The 26,198-nt window shown below is 41.6% G+C and overlaps 1 protein-coding gene across 2 annotated transcripts in view; it reads left to right on the top strand.

Moving 5' to 3' along the window:
- Positions 1-26,198, top strand: part of TEC (tec protein tyrosine kinase) — a 145,515-nt gene that overhangs the window by 105,572 nt on the left and 13,745 nt on the right. For both annotated transcript variants that reach the window (XM_073608479.1, XM_073608478.1), the window contains exons 7-14: positions 147-331; positions 2,958-3,023; positions 7,301-7,355; positions 10,740-10,819; positions 13,595-13,728; positions 14,154-14,225; positions 14,336-14,507; positions 22,065-22,281. In XM_073608479.1, the coding sequence (XP_073464580.1) occupies positions 147-331; positions 2,958-3,023; positions 7,301-7,355; positions 10,740-10,819; positions 13,595-13,728; positions 14,154-14,225; positions 14,336-14,507; positions 22,065-22,281 (981 nt within the window). The remainder of the gene's footprint in view (positions 1-146; positions 332-2,957; positions 3,024-7,300; positions 7,356-10,739; positions 10,820-13,594; positions 13,729-14,153; positions 14,226-14,335; positions 14,508-22,064; positions 22,282-26,198) is intronic.

A 26,198-nucleotide genomic window follows, 5' to 3' on the forward strand; every position in this document is an offset into this window, starting at 1 on the left:
GAAGGGTGGACACTCAGGCTCTATGTATTGGCAGTCCATAAAGGTATTTTAATAGAAAAGATTTTTCCTACAAGTTGTGTGTTGAGGTCATACAGCTAATACAAGTACTGTGCATTGATTTTTCCAATGGATTTCTTCCTTTTCAGAGAAGGCCGCCACCTCCGGTGCCTCCACCACAGGATCAGGTGGATAAACAGGAAGGGGAAATAGCAATTGCAATGTTTGATTTTCATCCCGTGGAGCCCCATGACCTTAGACTGACCATTGGGGAGGAATATGTGGTGCTTGAAAAGAAGGACGTGCACTGGTGGAAGGCAAGAAATAAGTATGGGTAAGAAAAATGGCCAAATATAATTTCAGTAGCTGATCCATACTATATGATGCATTGCAAGAACTTGGCCAGTAGCAATGCAGTCAAGATATACCTAGCAGGAGTTTATGTAGATCTCATTCTGTCTTTGACACAAGTGAATAATGATGTATTTGCATACTGTCTGTTCTATCACTAAATATAAAACATGATTAGTACTGTGAGGATTAAAATCAGATTGTACTATTGGAGGCAGTGGGATGTTTTGTTTTTATGTACAGAGCCATGAATAGACTGTACAGTCCACAAAGGTAGTGAATATTGATGTTATTATAAGGTTATTGAATCTTGTGACAGTTCTCAGTAGATGGTGCACTTCCTTTCCCATTGAAATAGTCATGTTGCTGGATATAGCATTATAGTTCAGAGGCATGCAGATATGGCAGAATTAAAAAGTATAGGTTTTGCTTTGCTGATACTTCCTCTAATGCAGATCATATACTTGGTTAGGATTTTTTCACATGGCCAGTTATCTGCATTCTCCAGGTTCCAGCAGCAAATTCTTGCTGGTAGAATGACTGGGTCATGAGCATAGCAGCAGCCGGTCAGCCTATATAAACTAATAACAGGATGACAGTGTCCGCCGCTGTTCACATGTGGACGCACACCGTGCGTTTACCTGCGGGTATCTGAGCCAGGACTAACAAGCTCCCAGTATTGGATAGGAAAGGAGTGCATGGTGTGATGGTGGACAGTATGTGCAGGAGAGGAAGTTGAAGGGTGTGACAGGCACCAGGCAGTATGTGCAGGAGAGAATAACAGAGGGTATCACACTGGTCAGTATGTGCAGGAAGGTGTGCAAAGGGTATGACAGCAGGTAGTTTGTGCAGGGAGGTGTGCAGAGGGTATCATATTGGGCAGTATGTGCAAGGAGGTGTACAGAGGGTATCACATTGGGCAGTATGTGCAGGGAGGTGTACAGAGGGTATCACATTGGGCAATATGTGTAAGGAGGTGTACGGAGAGTATCACATTGGGCAGTATGTGCAGGGAGGTGTGCAGAGGGTATCATATTGGGCAGTATGTGCAGGGAGGTGTACAGAGGGTATCACATTGGGCAGTATGTGCAGGGAGGTGTACAGAGGGTATCACACTGAGCAGTATGTGCAGAGAGATGTGCAGAGGGTATGACAGCAGGCAGTATGTGCAGGGAGGTGTGCAGAAGGTATGACAGCAGGTAGTATGTGCAGGGAGGTGTACAGAGGGTATCACACTGGGCAGTATGTGCAGGGAGGTGTGCAGAAGGTATGACAGCAGATAGTATGTGCAGGGAGGTGTACAGAGGGTATCACACTGGGAAGTATGTGCAATGAGGTGTGCAGAGGGTATGACAGCAGGCAGAACAGGAGAAGGCTGTGAAGGCTATGCTTGCCTCAAATCAGAGAGACCTTTATACTCCAGTTCTTCATAGAGTTCATCATTCTTTTACATGCCGCAACTAAGGCTTCTCCCCATTTTAGTGGCATCAATCTTGTGGGGAAGAGGTGAAAAGACACATACCTCTACTCCCCTTCTACGCATACACTGGTTGGCTGGGAAGAAGACAGCTTCATATTGAGGAAAGCTGTTTTCCCCTCATCCCTGCAGCTGTCTCTCTTACTGGCAGATCGCAGAGGCAGCCACTGAGCCACTGAGCAAGAGGATGGCTGGTGTAGCACAGAGAAAGGGAAGGATGTGTGGAATGTATAATCTGGAGGAATGGAGTGCTATGCATTCTGCAGGAACTTTGGGTCAGAGGGAGCAGAGACAGTAAGGTGGGTAGCTGGGGACAGACATAGGTATAGCTGAGGGATGTGGAGTTTGCTCTCACGCCCCCAGGCTCTTCAGCAGGAAATGTCCCGCAACCTCTTTGCCTCGTGCCTAACTGAGCATAGCGAGTGTCCTATTGGAGAATAGAGGTGGATAGGATTGGGGGAGTGAGCACAGCAGAATAAGATTGGGCCTAGAGGGGTTGTGAAAGGTGGGGGGTGTGGGGACACCAGGCGGGTCAGACAGATAGGAAAGAGGAGGAGAAATCACTAGTGATGGCAGAATCACCCAACCCAACTGATGCATGCATTATTCCAGAGAAAAAAATGAAATTATGCTGACAAAACCATGAATCTCAAACTTTGCTGTTATCGAGGACATAAGTGAATTAAACAGTGGTCTCTTATACTTTCCTGGACTAAGTAGCCCTTCTATTATACATCTAAGCAGTACTGTTAACACAGTCATATGCTTCAAATTTAAATACAGGTCTACATTAAAACTAGTAAGCCCTCATGTGAAAATCCTGCATGTGGGCTCTGTTTTTGACATTGCTTTTGTACTTCCCCATTTTCTTGCATTAAGAATATTTATATCTGCTCATCTTGGCTTACTAGCCAAAACGTTAAAGACATGCTTATACACATGATTTCCTTGTTGTATCTTATTTTTAAACCTTTAAAATGTTCCCTTTTCAACTGAAACATTAAATTTTGCCCCAACCTCAAACCAAACCGAAATTATGATAAGGATTTCACCTCACGTGCGCCTATGTGACTTGGAAAATATGCAAATGCTAATGCTTTATTCCAGTAACTGCTTGTTTTTCTTATTTTAGACAGGAAGGCTACATTCCCAGCAACTATGTGACAGAGAAGAAACTAGACAATTTAGATCAATATGAGTAAGTTGTTAATTTTATGTTCTCATGTATTACAAGCACATGATGTGCGGTTTTACAGCATTGCCATAAAGTTACTGCACTTTAGCCAATGCATGCCAGATAGTTACACAGACAAATAAGAGGAAAATATCCGTCTGTTGGAAAAGCCAGATATTGCTTTTAATGCAGCTGTTGAAACCTGGAAACACAACCCGTGAACCCTTTCAACCAATTCAATCCAATGAAAGTATAGTCCAGTATGTTGCATTTTGCAAACATTTGCCTCTGCGTTCCCTCTCCACTTCACCATATTGTTTGACTGAGTAGCTTAGGCCAATGCCGCGTACACACGAGCGGACTTTGCGGCAGACTTTGCCCAGCTGACTTTTCGACGGACTTTATGACGGACTTTCCGAATGAACGGACTTGCCTACACACAATCCACCAAAGCCCGTTGAATTCGTACGTGATGACGTATGACCGGACTAAAACAAGGAAGTTCATAGCCAGTAGCCAATAGCTGCCCTAACGTGGCTTTTTGTCCGTCGAACTAGCATACAGACGAGCGGACTTTTCGACCGGACTCCAGTTCGACAAATAGATTTAAAACATGTTTCAATTCTAAGTCCGTCCAACTTTTGCGAAAACAAAGTCCGCTGGAGCCCACACACGATCGAATTGTCCGACGAAATCCCGTCCGCCGGGCAAAGTCTGCCGTAAAGTCCGCTCGTGTGTACGCGGCATAAGCTTGTTTTTTCACAATGATATGCTGAGAATAGGGAGTGGTCTTATCAGGTATGGGTGGGAATTGTGGACCCTTTGTGCAGCCTGTACGCTAGCACACCCATACAGGTAGTAGTGTATGGCGACAAACAGGATCACTAGGAGTGGGTAGTAGTGTACAGAGACACATAGGAATCACTAGAAGCAGACAGAGGAGCATATGGATACAGATCAGGAAGCAGAATAGGAACACAAAGGGAGACACCGAAGCAGGCTGTAGACTAGAAGTGTACAGGTACTGGTAACAAAAGGCAGGCTGAAGCTCACAGGGAATCATGGAGGTGTAGAAAGGCTGGTAGCTGGCAGAGTTTCACAAAGGAAAAAGAGACACAAGTACGCTAAAATACCCAGAGGATACAACACCTGCCAGCATACGGGCTGCAGGCAGGAAGCAAACAGAGAGTAATTGGTAATAAGCTGGATGGCACTGGGAAGGCTTGGGATATGGAGATCACACGGGAAGGCACTGGAACACACTTGGGAAGATGCTGGGATCTGGCTACAGGAACACTAGGAAACTTAGGGTCACTCTGAATCTTTTGGCAGTTCAGAGACACTAGGAAATTCACTAAACCACTGGGGGCCCTGGGGTTAGAAACACTAAATGTTGATAAGGCAACACTTGAGGGAATGTGCCCAACTTAAATAGAAAGAGAGATGGCCTGGCTTTGCTGGGACTGGGCAAGTATCAGTTTAAATTAACAGCAGGAGAATTTCCTGCCTTGAACACGTCTTGTAGGATAACAGGTAACAGCAGAGCCTCAGAACCCCTTTCACACTGAGGAGCTTTGCAGGCGCTATAGCGTTAAAAATAGCACCTGCAAAGCGCCCTGAAACAGTGGCTCCATTCACTTCAGTGTGAAAGCCTGAGGGTTTTCACACTGGAGCGGTGCGCTGGCAGGGTGTCAGAAAAATGCCCTGCCAGCAGCTTCTTTGGAGCGCATTAGGAGCAGTGAAATCACCGCTCCTAAAGCACCCCTGCCCATTGAAATCAATGGGCAGCGCTGCCGAACCGCCGGCAAAGCGTCGCTGTAGCAGCACTTTGCGGGTGGTTTTAACCCTTTTTCGGCTGCTAGTGGGGGTTAAAAGCGCCCCGCTAGCGGCCAAATAGCGTCGCATAAACGACGGTAAAGCACCGCTAAAAATAGCGGCCTTTTACCGCCAACACCGGGGGCGGCTCAGTGTGAAAGGGCTCTTACATGTTAGTGCTGTGCCTACATGTACCAGCATGCCTGATGGTCTGTGGGAATACAAGTGGCAGACCAGTGCTGATCTTTCACAGGTCTCATAGCGATCATAATTAAAAAAAAATTGTAACTGACTGTTAGTGGCACAGGCAGGGGAGAACAAGTTGCCTATAAAATTGCATGGGTGCCTCTGAGGTGCTGGGTTTGTGATGAGCCCCTAGACCTCAGAGGCCAAACCCTGGTTGGGAGTGAAATTTCTCCAGCCAGTGTCCGGTCACTGGGCTTACTCTCTGAGCAGATTGATCTTATAGCAGAATCTGCCTGCCTAGTCCCAGCGCCAACATTCCATGAAAGAGCAAGTGACACCTTAACCTTTGACACCAGTGATCATCAGCTTCAGGACCACTGACCACCACTGTAAGGTGTCTCTTCTTCCACTCACCAGAATATTGGAGCACAATAATAACTTCCAGTCAACTGAGACATTTTTCCATTGACCATCAATGTAAAATGTCACTTCTCCCAATGATCAATATAAAGGGACTTCTCACACTGTCTAAGAAACTAGAGGACCATTCTCCACACTAACTGTTAGTTTAAAGAGGGTCCTTCTTATACTAGAAACAAAAATGAAGTATACGTTCCAGTATATATTTTACAGTTAATATTTTCTTCCATATTTTTCATGGAAAGGAGTAAAGCCGCGTACACACGATCGGATTTTCAGAAGGGAAATGTGTGATGACAGGCTGTTGGCGGAAAATCCGACCGTACGTTCCATCGGACAATTGTTGGCGGATTTTCCGTGGACAACTGTTGGATGGCAGGTTTTAAAATTTTCCACGGACAAATGTCTGTTGTCCGACTTTCCGAGCGTGTGTACACAAGTCCGTCTGACAAAAGTCCAAAGTACAAACACGCATGCTTGGAAGTAAGGGCGAGCCAGAAGTGGTCGGTCTTGTAAACTAGCATTCGTAATGGAGAATTAACATTTGTGACGTGGAAAATTATGAAATCTCGAAATGCAGCACACAATTCTCTCCTTCTTTAATGGAATAATAATGAAGCTGCTTTGCTGGTGATACTGATGGAAACAAATTTTCAAAGGCTTTTTTTTCTACTGATATCAAGATATCAAGAATAATATTATTGTGCTTTTTTTTTTTGGGCAAGTTACCACAACACCATTATCCTGTATTTTTTAAGATCAAAGATACAACTGTGTTGGTGTCCCTTGTCAATTTTACATTGTATTTTTTTAAATGTAACTGCCTACTCCCAAACTGTCATTTGAAGTAAAACACATAGCCAAGTATTATTCTACACAATTTTTTTATTGTGCATTAAAAAAAGAAAACAAATAAAATTAGACATGCTATCTGCCAATAGAACTTAACCAAAAAGTGTATTCTATGCATCCAAAAATATAGAAAATATAACAAATCAAATCATTATTATTCAACCAAAAAATAAAATAAAAGCCTCATGCATGTGTCCTGCTTCTTAATATAGGGGGTCAACAATGTCAAGAGTTGGTGAAAGCAGGGGTCCGTCATCCAGAGATAATTCAGAAAATCATCCAGATTATTCTCCTGGAGCTCCCGCAGCAAAGGCATATGACATAATTGCTCACGATTAATAAAGCAATTAATTTTTGGTCCAAGAACTCCTCCTGTTCCTGGACTGGACTTGGGTCAAAGCAATAACTCCAAGGCCAATAATAAATAACACAATATCTCCTCTGATTCCGCAACATGTCTGATTGAGAAACGAAATGAAAAGTACAAAGTGAAAAGCGCAAAATGAAAAGCACGAATCAACACTCACCAAGCTTCTACTAACACAAAATTAGCAGAAGGAGTCCAAAGGGTGGCGCTAAAGAGCTGAAAAAACACGTAGTACCTCACTACGTTTGTGTTTGTAGGCTGACAATTCCTTGCCGTTTGCATGCAAGACAAAATCCAGGTACACGCCTTCGGACAGAAGTCCGAAGTTTTGTCTGCGGAAAATCTGATCGTGTGTACGAAGGGTGTCCACCTAATAAAATGACAGTTCTCTTCCCTCTGTTCATTGCTTGATGCTGGCTCTGATTCCAGTTACTATTTAAAATAGCTTTTGTGTCTGCATAATGTTTTCTTCAAGGGTATTATATGCCTACACAGAGTATTTTTGCAAGTTACTTACACAAACGTATATAGTAGGTTGTACTAAAGTAGTATAGACCAGCCATTTCCACTACTTATCAACTTCTCTTTTTGGGACAGAAGTTAGCAGACTTGATCTGGCTGTAGTTCAGTAATAACATCTAGCACAACTTGTTTGTTCCAGGTGGTACAGTAGGAATATGAACAGAAGTAAAGCAGAACAGCTTCTCAAAATGGAAGTAAGTATTACAGAAGGATGATGACTGGAGATAATAATTAACACTATAACAGACATTTCATTGTGCAATGAACTCAGCTAATGCATTGCTAAATCAGGAAGTAACTTTCATTTCATTTCTCCAGCTGTAACTGTAGAATTGTATTTATTTATTTATTTTGTGAAGCAAGTATGCAGTTATGTGGATCTGCTGACAAACAGTTATATTATTTTTATGTGATCTATTTTATCTGACAAAGTTTGTGGTAGTTTTCAGTTTGTCTTGATTCACACACCTCTACTGTAGTGCATAGCAAGGATGATGACACTTCTATTTCCTGATGCAGCTTTGCAGCTTCCATATCAGCTCTCTGCCTCCCACCTGAACAATGGACAATCACATCTTCACATTACAGGGTCATAGTGCAATGGTGAAGTTTTTTACATAGGTTGTAATAAACGTGGATCAGGAAAAAGAGTATTATCCCTGGACGTGTAATACAACAGTAAAGACAAAAATGGGAGGGATGCAATTAACAGAGAGTATAATTCAGTGGGGTGAGGAATAGTCCCCAACCAAGAGTTAAGTGTTCAGTGTAGAAGTAGAAGGTCTTACCTGATTGGAGTTTGAGTCAGGTGACAAGAAGGAGCCACATTGGTTGGATCTGTGGAGGATGCTGGGAGTTCATTTTGGAAGGTCTGCAAGGAAAGAAAGTTTATTCAACAACAGATTTGGAGTATAATGGGATTGTCACAGCAGTTCAGTGGGTTAGGGGTTGTTGGGGGTCTGTGAAAAGGTGGGATGGTTTCAAAGTGGGGAAACCATCTGGTGGTATGGTGCTCGCCCATTTGATGTGTTGTTTTAATGGGGCTCAGGCCCTTGAGAAGTCAGAAATTGTAAATTCTGGAGCTGGCCTCAAGCAGGTGGGGTACAACTGGGGACAAAGGTGGATCTTAGTCAAACCCTTTTGGCTAGTGGAGACCAAAAACCCCCTCATAACCAACATTCGCTGTGCAGTCTGTGTGCTTAAAGTGATAAGTGTCCTTCACGCTATCAATAATGTGTAACACAGAAAAAGAATAAAAATAATAGTGAATGAGTTGATTGCAGCAAAATCTAAAGTATTCACAGTGACACAAATTAAAAAACTAAACAATAAGAATGATTTTGCGCAGTGATCCAATTATCTGAGGACATCTCCTCTAATGCCCTGTACATTAGAGGAGATTGTTGTCGGAAATTCCGACCGTGTGTAGGCTCCATCACACATTTTCCATCGGATTTTCCGACACACAAAGTTTGAGAGCAGGATATAAAATTTTCCGACAACAAAATCCGTTGTCGGAAATTCCGATCGTGTGTACACAAATCCGACGGACAAAGTGCCACGCATGCAATTGTGCAATATATAATAGATGGTCCAAAAATAGGATGAATGGAAAGGCTAAGTCCTCCTGGGAAGTTGAATTGTACTAAAAAGTCACAGACATGGGATAAAATGTAATTCCAATGGCTGGCTTCTTAGTAGTAAAACATAGTGGTATTGCCCATATAAAACTTCATACAATTAATTAGATGTGGTCTCCCAGAACTCTCACCTCAAAGCTGATTAATTATTGCATCTGTGAGTTCGGGTCTGCAGATATTGCCACTGTTGTATGTAGTCAGTAAGGTGGATTGTAGATTTCTCCTTAAGAGTTCTCTGCTGAAATTCCTATAAAGCTCCGGTGTTACCAACACCGTACTAAGGGGAAGGAAGGGAGAAAAGAAGGGGGCTCCACTAGTGTAGTATGTTAAAAGTGCAGGGATATTTATTAAGAATATATAGTGGACTCTTACATTGTGTCAAATAGTTAAAAGCGAATAGAAAAGACAATGATTGTGTGGCGCTCTCAGTGCCCTCTCACTTCTCCTCCTGTGTACGTCTCGCTCTGGCCACTCCCTACGCGTTACGACACCGTCACGTGTCTTCATCTGGGGACAGTCTGTGTGCTTATTGGATGTCACACAAGGGAATGGAAATAATGGATTCCTCAGTCATGTATAAATCATAGGAATAGCTGAATATAATTACTAATTACTTTGCCTGGTAAAACATTTCACACGCTGATATACGTCCTAACTTTGAAGAGGAATATCGTTTTAATGGCAGCTAGCTGCCATAACCCCAGTATCCTCTTCTTCGGCCGGCGGTCCGCTTTCCAATAATAGTGGTCTCTGCAGCGGATTTGCAGCAAGATCACTTTTATCGCCCCCCTTCCGGCGCGCTCCGGTGCCCTCCGCTGCTGCCAACAGATCCTCTCACGTCAGTGGCATGGAGACGAGAGAGGGGAAGATGGCCCACACCCTTCTCCATACCATTGCATTTTAGTGTAAATATGAGATCTGAGGTCTTTTTGACCCCAGATCTCATATTTAAGAGGTCCTGTTATGTTTTTTTTCTATTACAAGGGATGTTTACATTCCTTGTAATAGGAATAAAAGTGACACAATTTTTTTTTTTTAAAAGAACAGCGTAAAAATAAAAGGTAAAATAAATAAGAAAAAAAAATTTAAACGCGCCACGTCCCGCCGAGCCCGTGTGCAGAAGCGAACGCATACGTGAGTAGTGCCCGCATATGAAAACGGTGTTTAAACCACACATGTGAGGTATTGATGCAAGAGCAATAATTCTAGCCCTAGATCTCCTCTGTAACTCAAAACATGCAACCTGTAGAATTTTTTAAACGTCGCCTATGGAGAATTTTAGGGGTAAAAGTTTGTCGCCATTCCACAAGTGGGCGCAATTTTGAAGCGCGACATGTTGGGTATCAATTTACTCTGCGTAACATTATCTTTCACAATATAAAAAAAAATGGCTAACTTTACTGTTGTCTTATTTTTTTATTCAAAAAAGTGTATTTTTTCCAAAAAAAAAAAGTGCGCTTGTAAGACCGCTGCGCAAATACGGTGTGACAGAAAGTATTGCAATGACCTCCGTTTTATTCTCTAGGGTGTTAGAAAAAAAGTATAATGTTTGGGGGTTCTAAGTATTTTTCTAGCAAAAAGAAATCTCAAAAAGAAGCTCGGTCCTTAAGTGGTTAAACTCACCAACCTTTAAACTCACCAATTGTAACCAGGGATATATTTCAATTATGTTTTAGGCTAATTTTTGTGCTGGCCTCATATAGGCCCTTATAGCTGTGTAGTGCAAATAACATTTCGTCCTTGAGGACACAGCAAGGGCATGTGAAAAAATGATGTATAAACAGGAGATAACACTATAAGGACTGAAGGATGCACTCTTAATAGACATTCAAAGGCAAATAGTGATTGGGGGAACATTTCTGGTTTTCATTCTTGGATATGCTACTATTGAAACTTAATCACAAGTAATCATAAAAATCACTGTTGTTTGTCTTCCAGGATAAAGAAGGCGGGTTCATCGTTAGGAATTCCAGCCAAGCTGGCATGTATACTGTGTCACTTTTCACAAAGTATGCAGGGTAGGTTTGTAATTAACTTTCAGAAACACTATACTACTTTGTGTATAAGATCACCCAAACTTAAAGTGTAAGTTCACTATTTCACAAAAAATGAAAAGGTAACACGCTACACCGTCCCCACCACCTTGGTTCCCGCTGCACTTACTTCTGTGGGTGATTAGCTGTCACTGCGCACACAGCTGTTGCAGCAGTCTGGGATTTCAAAAGCCCTTCTCTTCTTTCCTTAGGGCTCTCGGAATGGATCAGAACTATTTGGATTGGTCAAAGTGGTCATCTGCCAGCACACGACCAATTAGAATCGCTATGATCCATTCTGGAAGCCCTAAGGAAAGAAGGAGAAGAAGAGCAGAGCTTAATACACGCATAATACAAAACACTCTGTGATTGGACAGGAGGAGTGGAGGGGAGGGTACAGCGACTGCATGCGAGACCAGAAAGTCCAGAGTCGAAGTGCCACAAGTATAGTAATAGCTGTACTACTGACACTCAGTAAAAATGGCAGTTGTAAATTAAAGCGGGGGTCCACCTATCTATCGTTTTTTTTTTTTTGGAGTTCATTCACAAACTTTTCTTCTCATGATTATCTACTCACATGTTCTGTGTAATAAGTCTGCCTGTGTCCGATTTCATTGTAAAGAATAACTTATAAAATTCACTGAAGGCGTTTTCCATCTTCATTGTGGGCATTTGAAGCCCACAAGCATGTATTTCCTGGATGCGGTGAATGCTGTGCTCCCAGCATTCACCGAGATGTTGTGATGACGCTGTTGCACAATGCATGCTGGGAAGCCTGAGACTAGCTCCCAGGGGACGGTGGGAGGTCTGGGAGAGGCTAGAAACACGCTTACTCCCATGGGAGGAAAACCAGGAAGTGCTAAGAAGATTAGAAAAAAAAAAGGTAATTACGGCGATTTACATTTTTTTTACACAGCATGTCAGCATCTAGGCAAGGAAGAGAATGCATAGAGATAATGTTCAAAATTTGGGTGGAACCCCGCTTTAAGAACTAAGGGAGTGACATCATGCTCACCCCAGCATCTGACATCGGTTCACAGTGGCAGTTTTAGTGCCAGCTGCAACAGAGAAACAGTTGGTGGGGGAGCACTGGCAAGAAGGGGTGCTACTTTGTAAAGAAGCTGTCATTTCTCCCAGATAAAGCAAGAAGGATTTAAGGCATTTAAAAAAATCCACTATTGCAGTGCCCCCTACCTGCTCTCTGCGCTACAAGGGTTAAATCCTTGTTGTTTTTATGCATTAACGTACAGGATGTATGCTCTCTTCCTCTGAATGTAGCTCCAGTATGTGGGTGGAACCTCAGTGTCATCAAGTACAATACAGGGACATTAACTCTGCATTGTACGATAAGGAGGCTGGAGTGCGTTAGGAGTCGGTTGCAGCTTATAGAGCAGGTTACGTGGGACCGGTTGCAGCCCTGGAGGAAGCTTGCTGGAGCGGGGATTAAGGTACGTATTTACATCTTATGCATTCACCCCTTGACATAACAAGTACAGTAAAACGTTGGCTTGCGAGTAACTTGGTCTGCGAGTGTTTTACAAGATGAGCAAATTTTTCAAATAAATTTTAACTTGATAAATGAGCGAGGTCTTGCAATATGAGTAGCGTCAAGTCACAACTGAATATAATTTATTTTATACTCTGTAGCTCCAGAAGTTCAGGTTCATTTGTTTTACTTTTACAGTACACTTTATACTGTATTTTGTATTGCTGTAATCATTTTTATATGAATAAATGGTTGTGGAAGGAATCATCTGAGTTTCCATTTTTTCTTATGGGCAAATTTGTTTTGGTATACGAGTGCTTTGGATTAGAAGCACGTTTCCAGAAGGAATTATGCTCGCAATCCAAGGTTTTACTGTATTTTTAAATTCCCGAGGCAGATACATAGCTCCCTCTAGTGGTTAATTAACAAAGCTTTACATTTATGGCAATAAAAGCCATAAAAGGGCCATTTAAAATCATTCAAAATGTGAACACGACATCATGAACTACTCTGAACACTACAATCAGAGATTAAACAATGTGTACCTTTATTCAAAGTATTTTTACATGAGTGGCCTCTCTTCAATCTCTGAGCTGAATGCTCGGGGACTGTCAAACTGTCATATTAGCTCCAAACTGCGGTGCAACTGCAGGAAATTCTAGTATTGCATCTCATGTGTTGTGTAATCTAAACACCTTCAAGACAAGCATACTGTAGCACATTGGGAGGGAAATCTCTGGCTTTATAGACAACATAAAATATTTTTTCGTTTTTCCAGAAAACCTTGTTAATAGTTCTCAAAAGTTTTGCATAAAAAACACCATGTTTACACAGTTGTAAACCAGTCAATTTTCAGTATCTGTAGTTGTTCAAAATAATAACATACGATTAGTAATACTGGCAGATTAATAAGAATAACAGACCGAGACTGACTACCAAAAAGTAAATTGGTTTAATTTTTTTTGTCTATTGCTGGCTCCAGGTGCTTTATAGCATTCGTGTTGGGCACAGATGGCCCTTCAATAGATTTTAAATATGCTGTATGTTTTTTTTTCCTGTCCTTGTGATTAACTCATAATTAACTCCCTGCATGTAAAGTCCATTCTCCTTTTAGACAAGGTACACATTCATTACCCAGGAATCACTGCATGAAATATTCCTGTCTGTCCTTTGTACTCTGTAGAGGTTCTGCTCATGTTATGTTCCATCTCATCTACTAAATGCCTTGCTGTCATAATTATAATAGCAATATTAATAATGGTCTTTTTTTCCAGGGAAGGTTCCTCGCCAATACGTCATTATCATATTAAAGAGACACAAGGATTCCCTAAGCAGTATTACCTGGCGGAAAAACATGTTTTTAACTCTATTCCTGATATGATTGAATATCACAAGCTCAATGCAGCAGGTAAAGTATTTCCAAATAGTAGAAACTAATTTTACTGGAAGAAAAAGAAGTAAGAATTTGTTTATTTTGACATAGATGGCCTCATACATGTCTTTTTAAACCACATCATCTCTGTCCAAAATCTGTTCCACACTGACCTCATAATAGTGTCCTTTAGGTGTAGATAGACTTTTTTTTATAATGCTAAAGTTATATCTTGATCAAGTATTACAAACTTGTTATGCTACCTAATTTATAATTAGAGATACATACTGTATTTTCTTTTATTCGTAAGGTAAAACCACATATTAATATTGCTGATTCCACAATTGCCATGCATGCCGGTGGTATTGAGATCACGCAATGATGTGTATTATGTGTATTATGACAAGTTCTAAAATGTATTATTTATATTTTATATTGTAAATATATTATGTGTTCTCCAGGCCTAGTTACCAGGTTAAGATATCCCACGTGTCCGAATAAGACAGCCCCTACAACTGCAGGATTCAGTTATGGTAGGAAAGGTTACATTTTTATTGAATAAACATTGTTTTTAAACCATGTAACATTTATGTTCACATTTATAATATTACGGGAAAATGTTATGTGGTCTTTGTGTTTTCAGATAAATGGGAAATAAATCCTTCTGAGCTCACCTTTATGAAGGAGTTGGGAAGCGGCCTGTTTGGTGTGGTGCGTCTTGGGAAGTGGCGAGCCCAGTATAAAGTCGCCATCAAAGCCATTCGTGAAGGTGCCATGTCTGAAGAGGATTTCATAGAGGAGGCAAAGGTTATGATGTAAGTTCTTTTATACGAGGGGAAGTATACACCATCCTATTAGTATTACTTAAATATTCTTTGTAAGATGCAGCGTTAACCCAAGTAAATGCAAATCTTTTACTTGAGTTAGCACGGCATCTTACAAAGAATATTTATGCTATGTCTCCTATCCTATACATTTGTTGCCACAGCTTATTAATACTCTTGTTTTTACATTTCTTAGTTTTCACCATTTGTGTGGTATCTTTTTATTTGCTTGCTATTAATATAGCTCAGCCTTCTCACCTTTTTAACTTTAAACAGAGGAGTTGGCATATTTATCCAGACCTAAAATAACACTTATGCCCCATATACACGGTCGGATTTTCCGACGGAAAATGTGTGATAGGACCTTGTTGTCGGAAATTCCGACCGTGTGTATGCGCCATCACACATTTTCCGTAGGAATTTCCGACACACAAAGTTTGAGAGCAGGATATAAAATTTTCCGACAACAAAATCCGTTGTCGGAAATTCCGATCGTGTGTACACAAATCCGACGGACAAAGTGCCACGCATGCTCAGAATAAATAAAGAGATGAAAGCTATTGGCCACTGCCCCGTTTATAGTCCCGACGTACGTGTTTTACGTCACCGCGTTCAGAACGATCAGATTTTCCGACAACTTTGTGTGACCGTGTGTATGCAAGACAAGTTTGAGCCAACATCCGTCGGAAAAAATCCTAGGATTTTGTTGTCGGAATGTCCGAACAAAGTCCGACCGTGTGTACGGGGCATAAGTGTAAGGTTTCATGTATATGGGCATCATGGTTAAGCAGCCTCCAGCCTGCTGTATCTACCTTGCTTTGACAGATGCCTGTGACAGATAAAAATCTCCAATTTTGCTTTATTAGAAATGACTTTGATATATATATATATATATATATATATATATATATATATATATATATATATATATATATATACGTGGTAGTAGTCTGCAGTGGGATACTCTGTTGATAGTACAAGCTGCACACATTTGCCTCTCCGTGCCCAGCATTCTGTACCTCATGGCTTAAATTGGTTCTAAAGTTAAAAGGTTTTTTACCTTGATGCATTCCCTGCATTTGTTTAAAAAACGTTCACCACTTGTTGTGCCCACTCCCCACCACAAACCTAAACACTTACCTGTCTCCACTTACAATTCAGCACTTTCCCGACTGCAATTCTTCTCTCTTCTTTTCTTACTCTCACAGGAGACTCTGAGAGCATAGGCTCCTGCTGCTTTCAGTCAAAGCCTGTGAGGAGGGAGCAGAGGGCTGTGCTATGTGTGTCTATGGACACACACAGCCTGGGTTGGAAAGCCACCCACATGGGTGCCCTCTCAGCATATGACTTGCTATGGGGGCACCCAGAAGATAAGAGGAGCGGATAGCACCGACTCCAGAAGAGTAGGTGAGAGACCGCTCAGTTCAATACCATTCCACAGGGCAGGTAAGGTTAACCTTTTTTTTTTTTTTATTTAACTTAAAAAATGGGCTTTACAATCACTTTAGATCATTGTCCACTTGCATCTGCCTGAGGTATTTTGAATATCCTTCATGTAAGAAATTATACCTCTAGAAAAAGAGGGACTAGAGAAACAATTGTATTTCACACAGTGGACCAGAAGTATGATATGAAGGTGTTCCTTATAGTTAAGGTTTGTCCTCCACAAACCCTTAGAGGGCTTTCATACCGAGCGGCCTAGGGCGTCGGGGGTTAAATCCTCCCGCAAACCGCTGCCGGAGCGGCGTGAGTTCACCGCTCCAAAGAAGCTGCTGGCAGGACTTTTTCTGACGCCCTGCCAGCGCACCGCTGGAATGAATGGAGCCGCTTTTTTCAGGCGCTATTTTAAATGCTGTAGCGCCGGAAAAACGCAGGCAGTATGAAAGGGGTCTTAGTAAGTTGTAATAAGCATGATTATAAATGTTACTTAAAGCAGAGCCCCACCCAAAAGGGGAAGCTCCGCTTGTTTGCCTCTTCACAACCTTCACTGCCACATTTGGCACCTTTTGGGGGGGGGGGCAGGTACCTAGTTTTGACAGTTCGGCCCCCCTCCTTCTTCCTACGTCGCCCGCCCATTCACAAAGTGCGCAGTAGGGAGTTGGCTGTGAAGCCTCAAGGCTTCACTGCCGGTTTCCCTTAGTGTAGATGGTGGCAGCAGCACCCGAGAGCTGATTGAAAAATCGGCTGGGGTGAGGACACCACTGGATTTGTGGAAAGGTAAGTGTCCTAATATTAAAAGTCAGCAGCTACAGTATTTGTAACTGCTGACTTTTATTTTTTCTGAAGGAGTCTGGAGCTTTAACCATAGAGAAAACTGTGTTGGTAGCAAACAGCCAGTTAAAGTCTGGTAAACACCTGAATTGTATTATACTACTACAGGTTCAGGCTCCCACCTTTAACCCAATTGGGAGAAATATTTGTACTTATCTAACTGAAGATAAATTCTGAAAGATTGTTGTGACCTTACTGTATAAACACTTTTGTTCTTCTCATCTAGTCAAGGTGAACCCAAGCTTATGCACACAACTAGGTATAATAGGCATGAGGAATATGCACATGTAATGTAGAAGGGTGTTGGACTTGTGGCAATAAATATCATATGCAGAGGCGTAACTAGAACCTTCAGGGCCCGGTGTGAGAAACCATGATGGGCCCCCCTGACCCACCCTTCCATCTGAGCCCCAGCCTTCCAATTTTGGGAGGGCGTCCATGGACATCCTCCCAGAACCCTGTTTCCCACATGCCCCCTGGGACGTGCATCCAGCATTAACACAGCCGTTCTTTACCATTATTAGTGCCACTTATCAGTGCTCATGAATGCCGCCTATTAGTGGCACCTATCAGTGCTCATCAATGCCGCCTATCAGTGCTGCATTTCAGTGCCGCCTATTAGTGCCCATTAATTACGTCTATCTCAGTGCCCATCAATTACGCCTATCAGTGCCACCTTTCAGTGCTCATCAATGCTGCCTATCAGCATCTATCAGTGCCACCTATCAGTGCTCATCAACACCACCTATCAGTGTATATAAGTGCCCATTAGTGCTGCCTATCAGTGCTCAATGCCCATCAGCGACACCTATCAGTGCTCATCAATGTTGCCTATCAGTGCTCATCAGTGATGCTGTTCAGTGCCCATCAGTGCCACCTATCAGTGCATAAATTCCGCCTATCAATGCTCATGAATGCCACCTATCAGTGTCTATCAGTGCCCATCAATGCAGTCTATCATTGCTCATCGGTGCCGCCTACCAGTGCTGCATTTCAGTGCCGCCTGTCAGTGCCCATTAATTCCGCCTATCAGTGCTCATCAATGCAGCCTATCAGCGTCCATCAGTGCCACCTATCAGTGCTCATTAATGCTGCCTATCAGTGCTCATCATTGCCACCTATCAGTTCTCATCAATGCCACCTATCAGCGTCTATCAGTGCTGCCTATCAGTGTTCCATGCCCATCAGTGCCACCTATCAGTGCTCATCAATGTTGCCTATCAGTGCCACCTATCAGTGCTCTTCAGTGCTGCTGTTCAGTGCCCATCAGTGCCACCTATCAGTGCCCAGCAATGCCACCTATCAGTGCTCATGAATGCCACCGATCAGTGTCTATCAGTGCCCATCAATGCTGCCTATCAGTGGCGCCAATCAGTGCTCATCAATGCCGCCTATCAGTGCTGCATTTCAGTGCCGCCTATCAGTGCCCATTAATTCCGCCTATCAGTGCTCATCAATGCAGCCTATCAGCGTCCATCAGTGCCGCCTATCAGTGCTCATCATTGCCACCTATCAGTGCTCATCAATGCCACCTATCAGCGTCTATTAGTGCCCATCAGTGCTGCCTATCAGTACTCAATGCCCATCAGTGCCACCTATCAGTGCTCATCAATGTTGCCTATCAGTGCTCATCAATGCTGCTGTTCAGTGCCACCTATCAGTGCTCATCAATGCTGCCTATCAGTGCTCATCAATGCCACCTATCAAAGCTCATCAATGCCACCTATCAGCGTCTATCAGTGCCTCATCAGTGCTGCCTATCAGTACTCAATGCCCATCAGTGCCACCTATCAGTGCTCATCATTGTTGCCTATCAGTGCCACCTGTCAGTGCTCATCAATGCTGCTGTTCAGTGCCCATCAGTGCCACCTATCAGTGATCATCAATGCCGCATTATCAGTGCTCATCAAAGCCACCTATCAGTGTCTATCAGTGCCCATAAATGCTGCCTATCAGTGGCGCCTATCAGTGCTCATCAATGCCGCCTATCAGCGCTGCGTTTCAGTGCTCATTAATTCTGCCTATTAGTGCCCATCATTGCCACCTATCTGTGCTCATCAATGCCATCTATCAACGTCTATCAGTGCCCATCAGTGCTGCCTATCAGTACTCAATGCCTATCAGTGCCACCTATCAGTGCTCATCAATGCCACCTATCAGTGCTCAACAATGCTGCCTATCAGTGCCACCTATCAGTGCTCATCAATGCAGCCTATCAGCGTCCATCAGTGCCACCTATTAGTGCTCATCAATGCCGCCTATCAGTGCTCATCATTGCCACCTATCAGTGCTCATCAATGCCACCTATCAACGTCTATCAATGCCCATCAGTGCTGCCTATCAGTACTCAATACCCATCAGTGCCACCTATCAGTGCTCATCAGTGCCACCTATCAGTGCTCATCAATGCAGCCTATCAGCGTCCATCAGTGCCACCTATCAGTGCTCATCAATGCCGCCTATCAGTGCTCATCATTGCCACCTATCAGTGCTCATCAATGCCACCTATCAACGTCTATCAGTGCCCATCAGTGCTGCCTATCAGTACTCAATACCCATCAGTGCCACCTATCAGTGCTTATCAATGTCACCTATCAGCGTCTATCAGTGCCCATCGGTGCTCAATGCCCATCAGTGCCACCTATCAGTGCACATCAATGCTGTCTATCAATGCTCATCAATGCCGCTTATCAGTGCCACCTATCAGTGCTCATCAGTGCTGCCTACCAGTGTCTATTAGTGCTTTCAATTGTTCAATTGTACATTTTTAATGTTTTTACGAGGGGTGTTCAAGGCAAACCGGGACTTTTGAGTTTACAGTGCCTTGCAAAATTATTCACCCCCCTTGGCATTTTTCGTGTTTTGTTGCCTCACAACTTATTAACGAATTAACATGGATTGTTTGATGATTTGCATCATTTAATTTACAGAACATGCCCACAACTTTGGAGATTTATTTTTTATTGTGAAGCAAACAACAAATAGGACAAAATAGCAGAAAAAGTCAATGTGCATAACTATTCACCCCCCTAAAGTCAATACTTTGTAGAGCCACCTTTTGCGGCTATCACAGCTCCAAGTCACTTTGGATAAGTCTCTATGAGCTGGCACATCTTACCACTGGGATTTTTGCCCATTCCTCCTTGCAAAACTACTCCAGCTCCTTTAAGTTGGATGGTTTGCGCTTGTGAACAGCAATCTTTAAGTCTGACCACAGATTTTCTATTGGATTGAGGTCTGGGCTTTGACTAGGTCATTCCAACACATTTACATGTTTCCCCTTAAATCACTCAAGTGTTGCTTTAGCAGTATGTTTGGGGTCATTGTCCTGCTGGAAGGTGAACCTCCGTCCTAGCCTCAAATCATACACAGAGTGGTACAGGTTTTGCTCAAGAATATCCCTGTATTTAGCACCATCCATCTTTCCCTCAACTCTGACCAGTTTCCCAGTCCTGACTGCTGAAAAATATCCACACAGCATGATGCTGCCACCACCATGTTTCACGTTGGGGATGGTGTTCTTTGGGTGATGTGATGTGTTGGGTTTGCACCAGACATAGCGTTTTCTTTGATAGCCAAAAAGTTAAATTTTAGTCTCATCAGACCAGAGCACCTTCCTCCATACATTTTTGGAGTCTCCCACATGCCTTTTCACAAACTAAAAATGTGCCATTTTGTTTTTTGCTGAAAGTAATGGCTTTCTTCTGGCCACTCTACCATAAAGCCCAACTCTATGGAGCGTACGGCTTATTGTCATCCTATGTACAGATACTCCAGTCTCTGCTGTGGAACTCTGTATCTCCTCCAGGGTTACTTTAGGTCTCTGTACTGCCTCTCTGATTAATGCCCTCCTTGCCCGGTCTGTGAGTTTAATTTTACTTCACCAACTTAGACTATTGTGTTCTGATCCATTACATATAATTCAGATTAAAAAAAACATTTAACTAAAGGCTGTAATGTAACAAAATAGGTAAAATGCCAAGGCGGGTGAATACTTTTGCAAGGCACTCTATATAATAAAAGAAAAAATTTCAAGGAGTGAAAACTGCATTTATTTTTCAACATACTTCCCTGCTACATTTATACACTTATCCCAGCGTTTAACTAATGCCTGGAAAGCTTTGGCATAGAACAATTTGTCAGTACACCTGAACCATCCTAGGGTAGCCTGCTTCACTTCGTCATCAGAAAGATTCAGAAAGATTTGTCTCTTGTGCAATTTCATGACAGGTTATGCGTCAATTATCCAGGATTAGGCATTCCACATCCTAAAAGCTCGCTGTCTGCTGAAAACGGGTCACAGGAGTGCAGAACCAACAGCTCTCCTGTGATCCACACAGCCAAACGAACTTTAAAAATAATCAATGTTGATTGGGAGAGTGAATTTCCACTTTAAATATTTAGATATGTGTGTTGTTATAAAGGGTTAAACTTCATTAATTCCAGGTTTTTATGTTTACCCTTTAAGATATGTGGATGTGGTGTAATAATTAAAAACAACTTAAAAGTATACAAAAGCGGAATTTACTTAGCTTGGTTTAAAGATGTATTATACTGAAGATGATAAAATAGATAAAATACAGCATCATTCAAGTTCAGGGGAGACCGCAATTTCATTTGAATTACCTGGAAGTGATGGTCCACTTCCAAGCGTTCTGTCCTCAGATCTGGCCCTGGATGAACTCACTCATATTTGGTCTTCCAACCATATACAGTATATTGACTCAGAAACAAGTTAAAATCAGTTTTTACTAAACAGAAAGGATTGTGGTGATATGTATGGTGAGGTCAGAGGGTCATAACTAACAGAAATAGCCATAGATATATAAAGGTATACACCTATACAGTGGTTACCTATAAACTACCATAATTATTAACATAAAATACTATTACTAAGTTTATTGTAAATCATTAACTAATAAAAACCTATATTACATTACATGTGTTTGTATATACATAGTATGAAACAGCATCATAACTTTTTATATTTGTACCTCCTAAACCAGGGATATGCAATTAGCAGACCTCCAGCTGTTGCAAAACTACAAGTCCCATCATGCTCTGCCTCTGGGTGTCATGGTTGTGGCTGTCAGAGTCTTGCTATGCCTCATGGGACTTGTAGTTCTGCAACAACTGGAGGTCTGTTCATTGCATATCCCTTTCCTAAACTATAATGAACCTAACGCTGTTTATTTAAAGCCAATAGTTTGTCTAAGAGTACATAAAAAAAACATACTGGAGGATACAATGTCATTATTATGTTATTTTTCTACTTAGGAAACTGACTCATCCCAAACTAGTACAGTTATATGGGGTCTGCACTGAAAAGAGGCCAATCTATATAGTGACCGAGTTCATGGAACACGGCTGTCTACTGAACTACCTCCGCCAAAGACAAGGACAGTTCAATACTGACATTCTGCTCAGCATGTGCCAAGACGTGTGTGATGGAATGAACTACCTGGAACAGAACAATTTCTTACATCGAGACCTGGTAATACATTGACAGACTGTATATGTCACATAATTAGTGTATTTAGTCTATACATGAAAAGAAAGTAATTATATTTTTTCTGGGTCTTATTATATCAGTGTTCATAATGATAGCTTTTCATAATGGAAACTCCACGTTAGGTGGAGGGTATGAAGATGACTATCCTTATTGTTTTAAGTCCCACATTGGATGTCTTCTGGGCAATCTATCTATTTAATTGCGTAAAAGAAGACAATAGTGGGCGCTAATGCTGCACTTAGTTGGCGCCCCCTGTTGTCTTCTTTTTTGCGGCTATAGTTTGGAGATCCCTGCCTTAGAGAAATCACTTTTATCTCATGGTGGCGCTGCCACTAGTGTAATTAGACTATCACAAATTTATGGACTCCTATTGTGGACATTTTTGTGACATTTTATGATATTTATGGTCTATTAATTTTTGGAGCACCTGGATAAGACATTTATTCTGTCTTTTCATTTTTGTACCTATAGAATTGGGGTAAACAAATAATGTTCCCGTACAAGTCTAGCAAATATTTTTAACAACATAGGGTTAACACAACCTGTTTCCTTAAAAGAGAATGGCAAAAAATGGCAGAATAATTATCAGATGGTCTCATATCAGTCAGCTGTACACCTTTTCTTTGTCAAACTGGGTCTGTATTTGGTCTGTGCTTTTCTAGACAATGTAAATGGTGACTTATTGTCAACAACTATGTTACAGAATTATGAAACAGATGACTGCATGTTGATGGAATTTTTTGTTTTCTCATCAAATTTATTTAGAGCAAATATAGTACATTTAACAAATAATCAATAAATGAATTACCCAAAATACATGAAATCAAGGTAATCACAATACCCTATCCAAGCAAATGAAACACTGGAAATGTATCTCTCTATGTGGCCCCCTTAGTGTCAAAAATGTTGAGATCTGTTGTAAAATTTAACTTATTCAAGGTAACATTCTCACAACCTACTTTCTAAGCCAGTGGTCTCCAAACTGTGGCCCTTTGCTTGCCTTTATTTGACCCTTTGGGCAACTTTCCGCTAACTGATACAAGACACTATTCCTCCCTCTGACATCAACAAGGGGCACTATTTCTCCCATTGATGTCAATGATGGGGCATTATTCCTCAAACTGATACCCAAAATGGGTAGTTATTCCTCCCACTAACACCAAGAATAGGGCACGATTTCTCCTGTTGACACCAACAATGGGTCACTATTCCTCCCACCGACACCAATGATGGGGCACTACTCTTCCCACTAACACCAATAATGGGGAACTATTCCTCCCACTGATACCAAAGACGGGGCACTATTCCTCCCACTGGCACCAATGATGGGGCACTATTCCTCCCACTGACACCAATGTTTGGGCACTATTCCTCCCACTGAAACCAGTGACGGGCACTATTCCTCCCACTGATACCAAAGATGCATTGTTTACTCCCACTGCTGCCAGGACAATTTCTGCTCCCAATGGCCACAGCCCGGCCCCCCTAATGTCTGAAAGACAGTAAACTGGCCCTTTGAAAAGGGCGTTTGGAGACCCCTGATCTAAGCAATTCATTCAGTATTATACGTCTCCTATACAGGCCACTTATCCACTGCACAATTCTGTTCCACATCCTCATAACCTTTCTACAGTGATATAACATAATATTTGGATTTGGAGAGTAAGCACCACATTTCAAACAACAGACAACCACATTTCAATCATCCATACCTAGAACCTAATGCCCGGTACACACGATCAGAAAATTGTACGAAAAATACAGATTTTGGAGCTAATCTGATCGTTAGTACAGAGCTTTCGAGAGCCGATCAGGACAGTTAATCCGATATTATTTGATCAGACATGCACAAAAAATGTTTCGTACGATGCCAGATCGTATGATTTTCCTTTAATCAGTACAGCTGTGGTTCAAAAATGCAATACAAATACATTACAACACATGACATCACTTCCAAATTTTTATCCTGTCATACGCAAATTTTTGTGACTTTAGTAAACTCATCAGATTTGATCTGAGATTAGCATGCAAAAAAAAAAACCAGACGATCATTCGTCCGATAATCTCATCGTGTGTACCAGGCATAAAACTCTGTTGGTAAAGTAGAGTTCTCTAAGAATTGTTCCCACAAGTGTTTTACTGCCTTTCTTATAACGGTTCTCCATTGATAGTCTTTAACTTTTTGATGATTCAAAGTATTTATTAAGTCATGCACAACTCTAAAAGCAAGTTTTTCACACTTCCCTCTTTAGGCCCCTTTCACACTGAGGTGCTTTTAAACTGCCAGTAAAACACTGAGCGCTTTTAAAGAGCTTTTCAGGTGCTTTTGAAGAGCTTTCCATTCATTTCAATGGAGGGGGGCGTTTTTTTTCACCGCCCTGCCAGTGCACTGCCCCAGTGTGAAAGCTTTCATTGATTTTAATGGAAATAGGTTTTCGTGAGCTTTTCAGGTGCTTTTTTTAGAGTGAAAGCGCCTGAAAAGTGCCTCAGTGTGAAAGGGGTCTTAGTTGGAGGATTTTCCAAGATAGGATTTAGTTTATTCTGGCTATTTTGACACTCTACACTTATCATATCTAAATAGTCCTCTGCCAATAAGAAAAATAAAAACTATGCTCAGAGAAAACCTCAGTGTTTCTAATAGTTTAATTTATTTCTTGCGTATTAACACCAATTTTCCCATCTATGAAAAACTTTAAAAAATGGATTCTGATATAAACCTTGGCACTCCTCTAATTAGCAGTATGTGTTCCTGAACTTACGATCTAATGTGTCCAAAACAACTTCCAAGCTTTTGGAGTGTTTCTAAGAAACGGTGATCTCCAAATATTCCTGGGAATTCATTTTTCTTTGAATGTAATAAAAATGTCAAAGAAACAATCTCAGCTAATTAGTGCTCCAACTCAACATAATTGATTAAAGTATCATTATGTAAGAGTCAGGGAAAAGCAGTTCTTATCAAGGCGGCCATATTATAGGATGTAATATTCAGGACACATCCCATCCCAATTTAATGCAAATTCATTTATTTAACTTTCTTCCCTCATTCCCCTTATTCAATTGCAACAAATCCTCCACATGAATCAGGAGGGGCAAAGATTGAATCAAATAAATCAGTCTTTGCAAGACATTAGAATTCATCAAATTCACTTGCGATAAAGGTAGATCTACCCTTTCTTTTAAAAGTTTCAGCACCAAGTCTATGACAGAAGGATAGTTAGTGATACAAACACACACTGTTTAATTTACATTGTCCCTTCTATTTCTGTATGTGGATGATGGCATTGTAATTAACCACTTAATGACCGAGCCTCTTTCTGAGATTTAGTGTTTACAAGATAAAATCATTTTGCTAGAAAAATACGTAGAACCCCCAAACATTATATATTGTTTTCTTTTTAACACCCTAGAAAATAAAATGGCGGTCATTGCAATACTTTCTGTCACACCATATTTGCGCAGCGGTCTTACAAGCGCACTTCTTTTGGAAAAAATACACTTTTTAGCGTTAAAAAATAAGACATCAGTAAAGTTTGCCCACTTTTTTTTATATTGTGAAAGATGATGTTATGCAGAGTAAATTGATACCCAACATGTCACGCTTCAAAATTGCGCCTGCTCGTGGAATGGCGACAAACTTTTACTCTTAAAAATCTCCATAGGCGATGTTTAAAACATTCTACAGGTTGCATGTTTTGAGATACAGAGAAGGTCTAGGGCTAGAATTATTGCTCTCGCTCTAACGATTGCGGCGATACCTTACATGTGCGGTCTGAACAGCGTTTTCATATGCGGGTGCTACTCACGTATGCATGCGCTTCTGCGCGCGAGCTCGGCGGGATAGGGCACGTTAAAATTTCTTTTTTTCTTATTTATTTTACTTTTTATTTTTTATTTTTACA

The sequence above is a fragment of the Aquarana catesbeiana genome, linkage group LG01 (assembly GCF_042186555.1).
Source record: "Aquarana catesbeiana isolate 2022-GZ linkage group LG01, ASM4218655v1, whole genome shotgun sequence".
Lineage (NCBI taxonomy): Eukaryota > Metazoa > Chordata > Amphibia > Anura > Ranidae > Aquarana > Aquarana catesbeiana.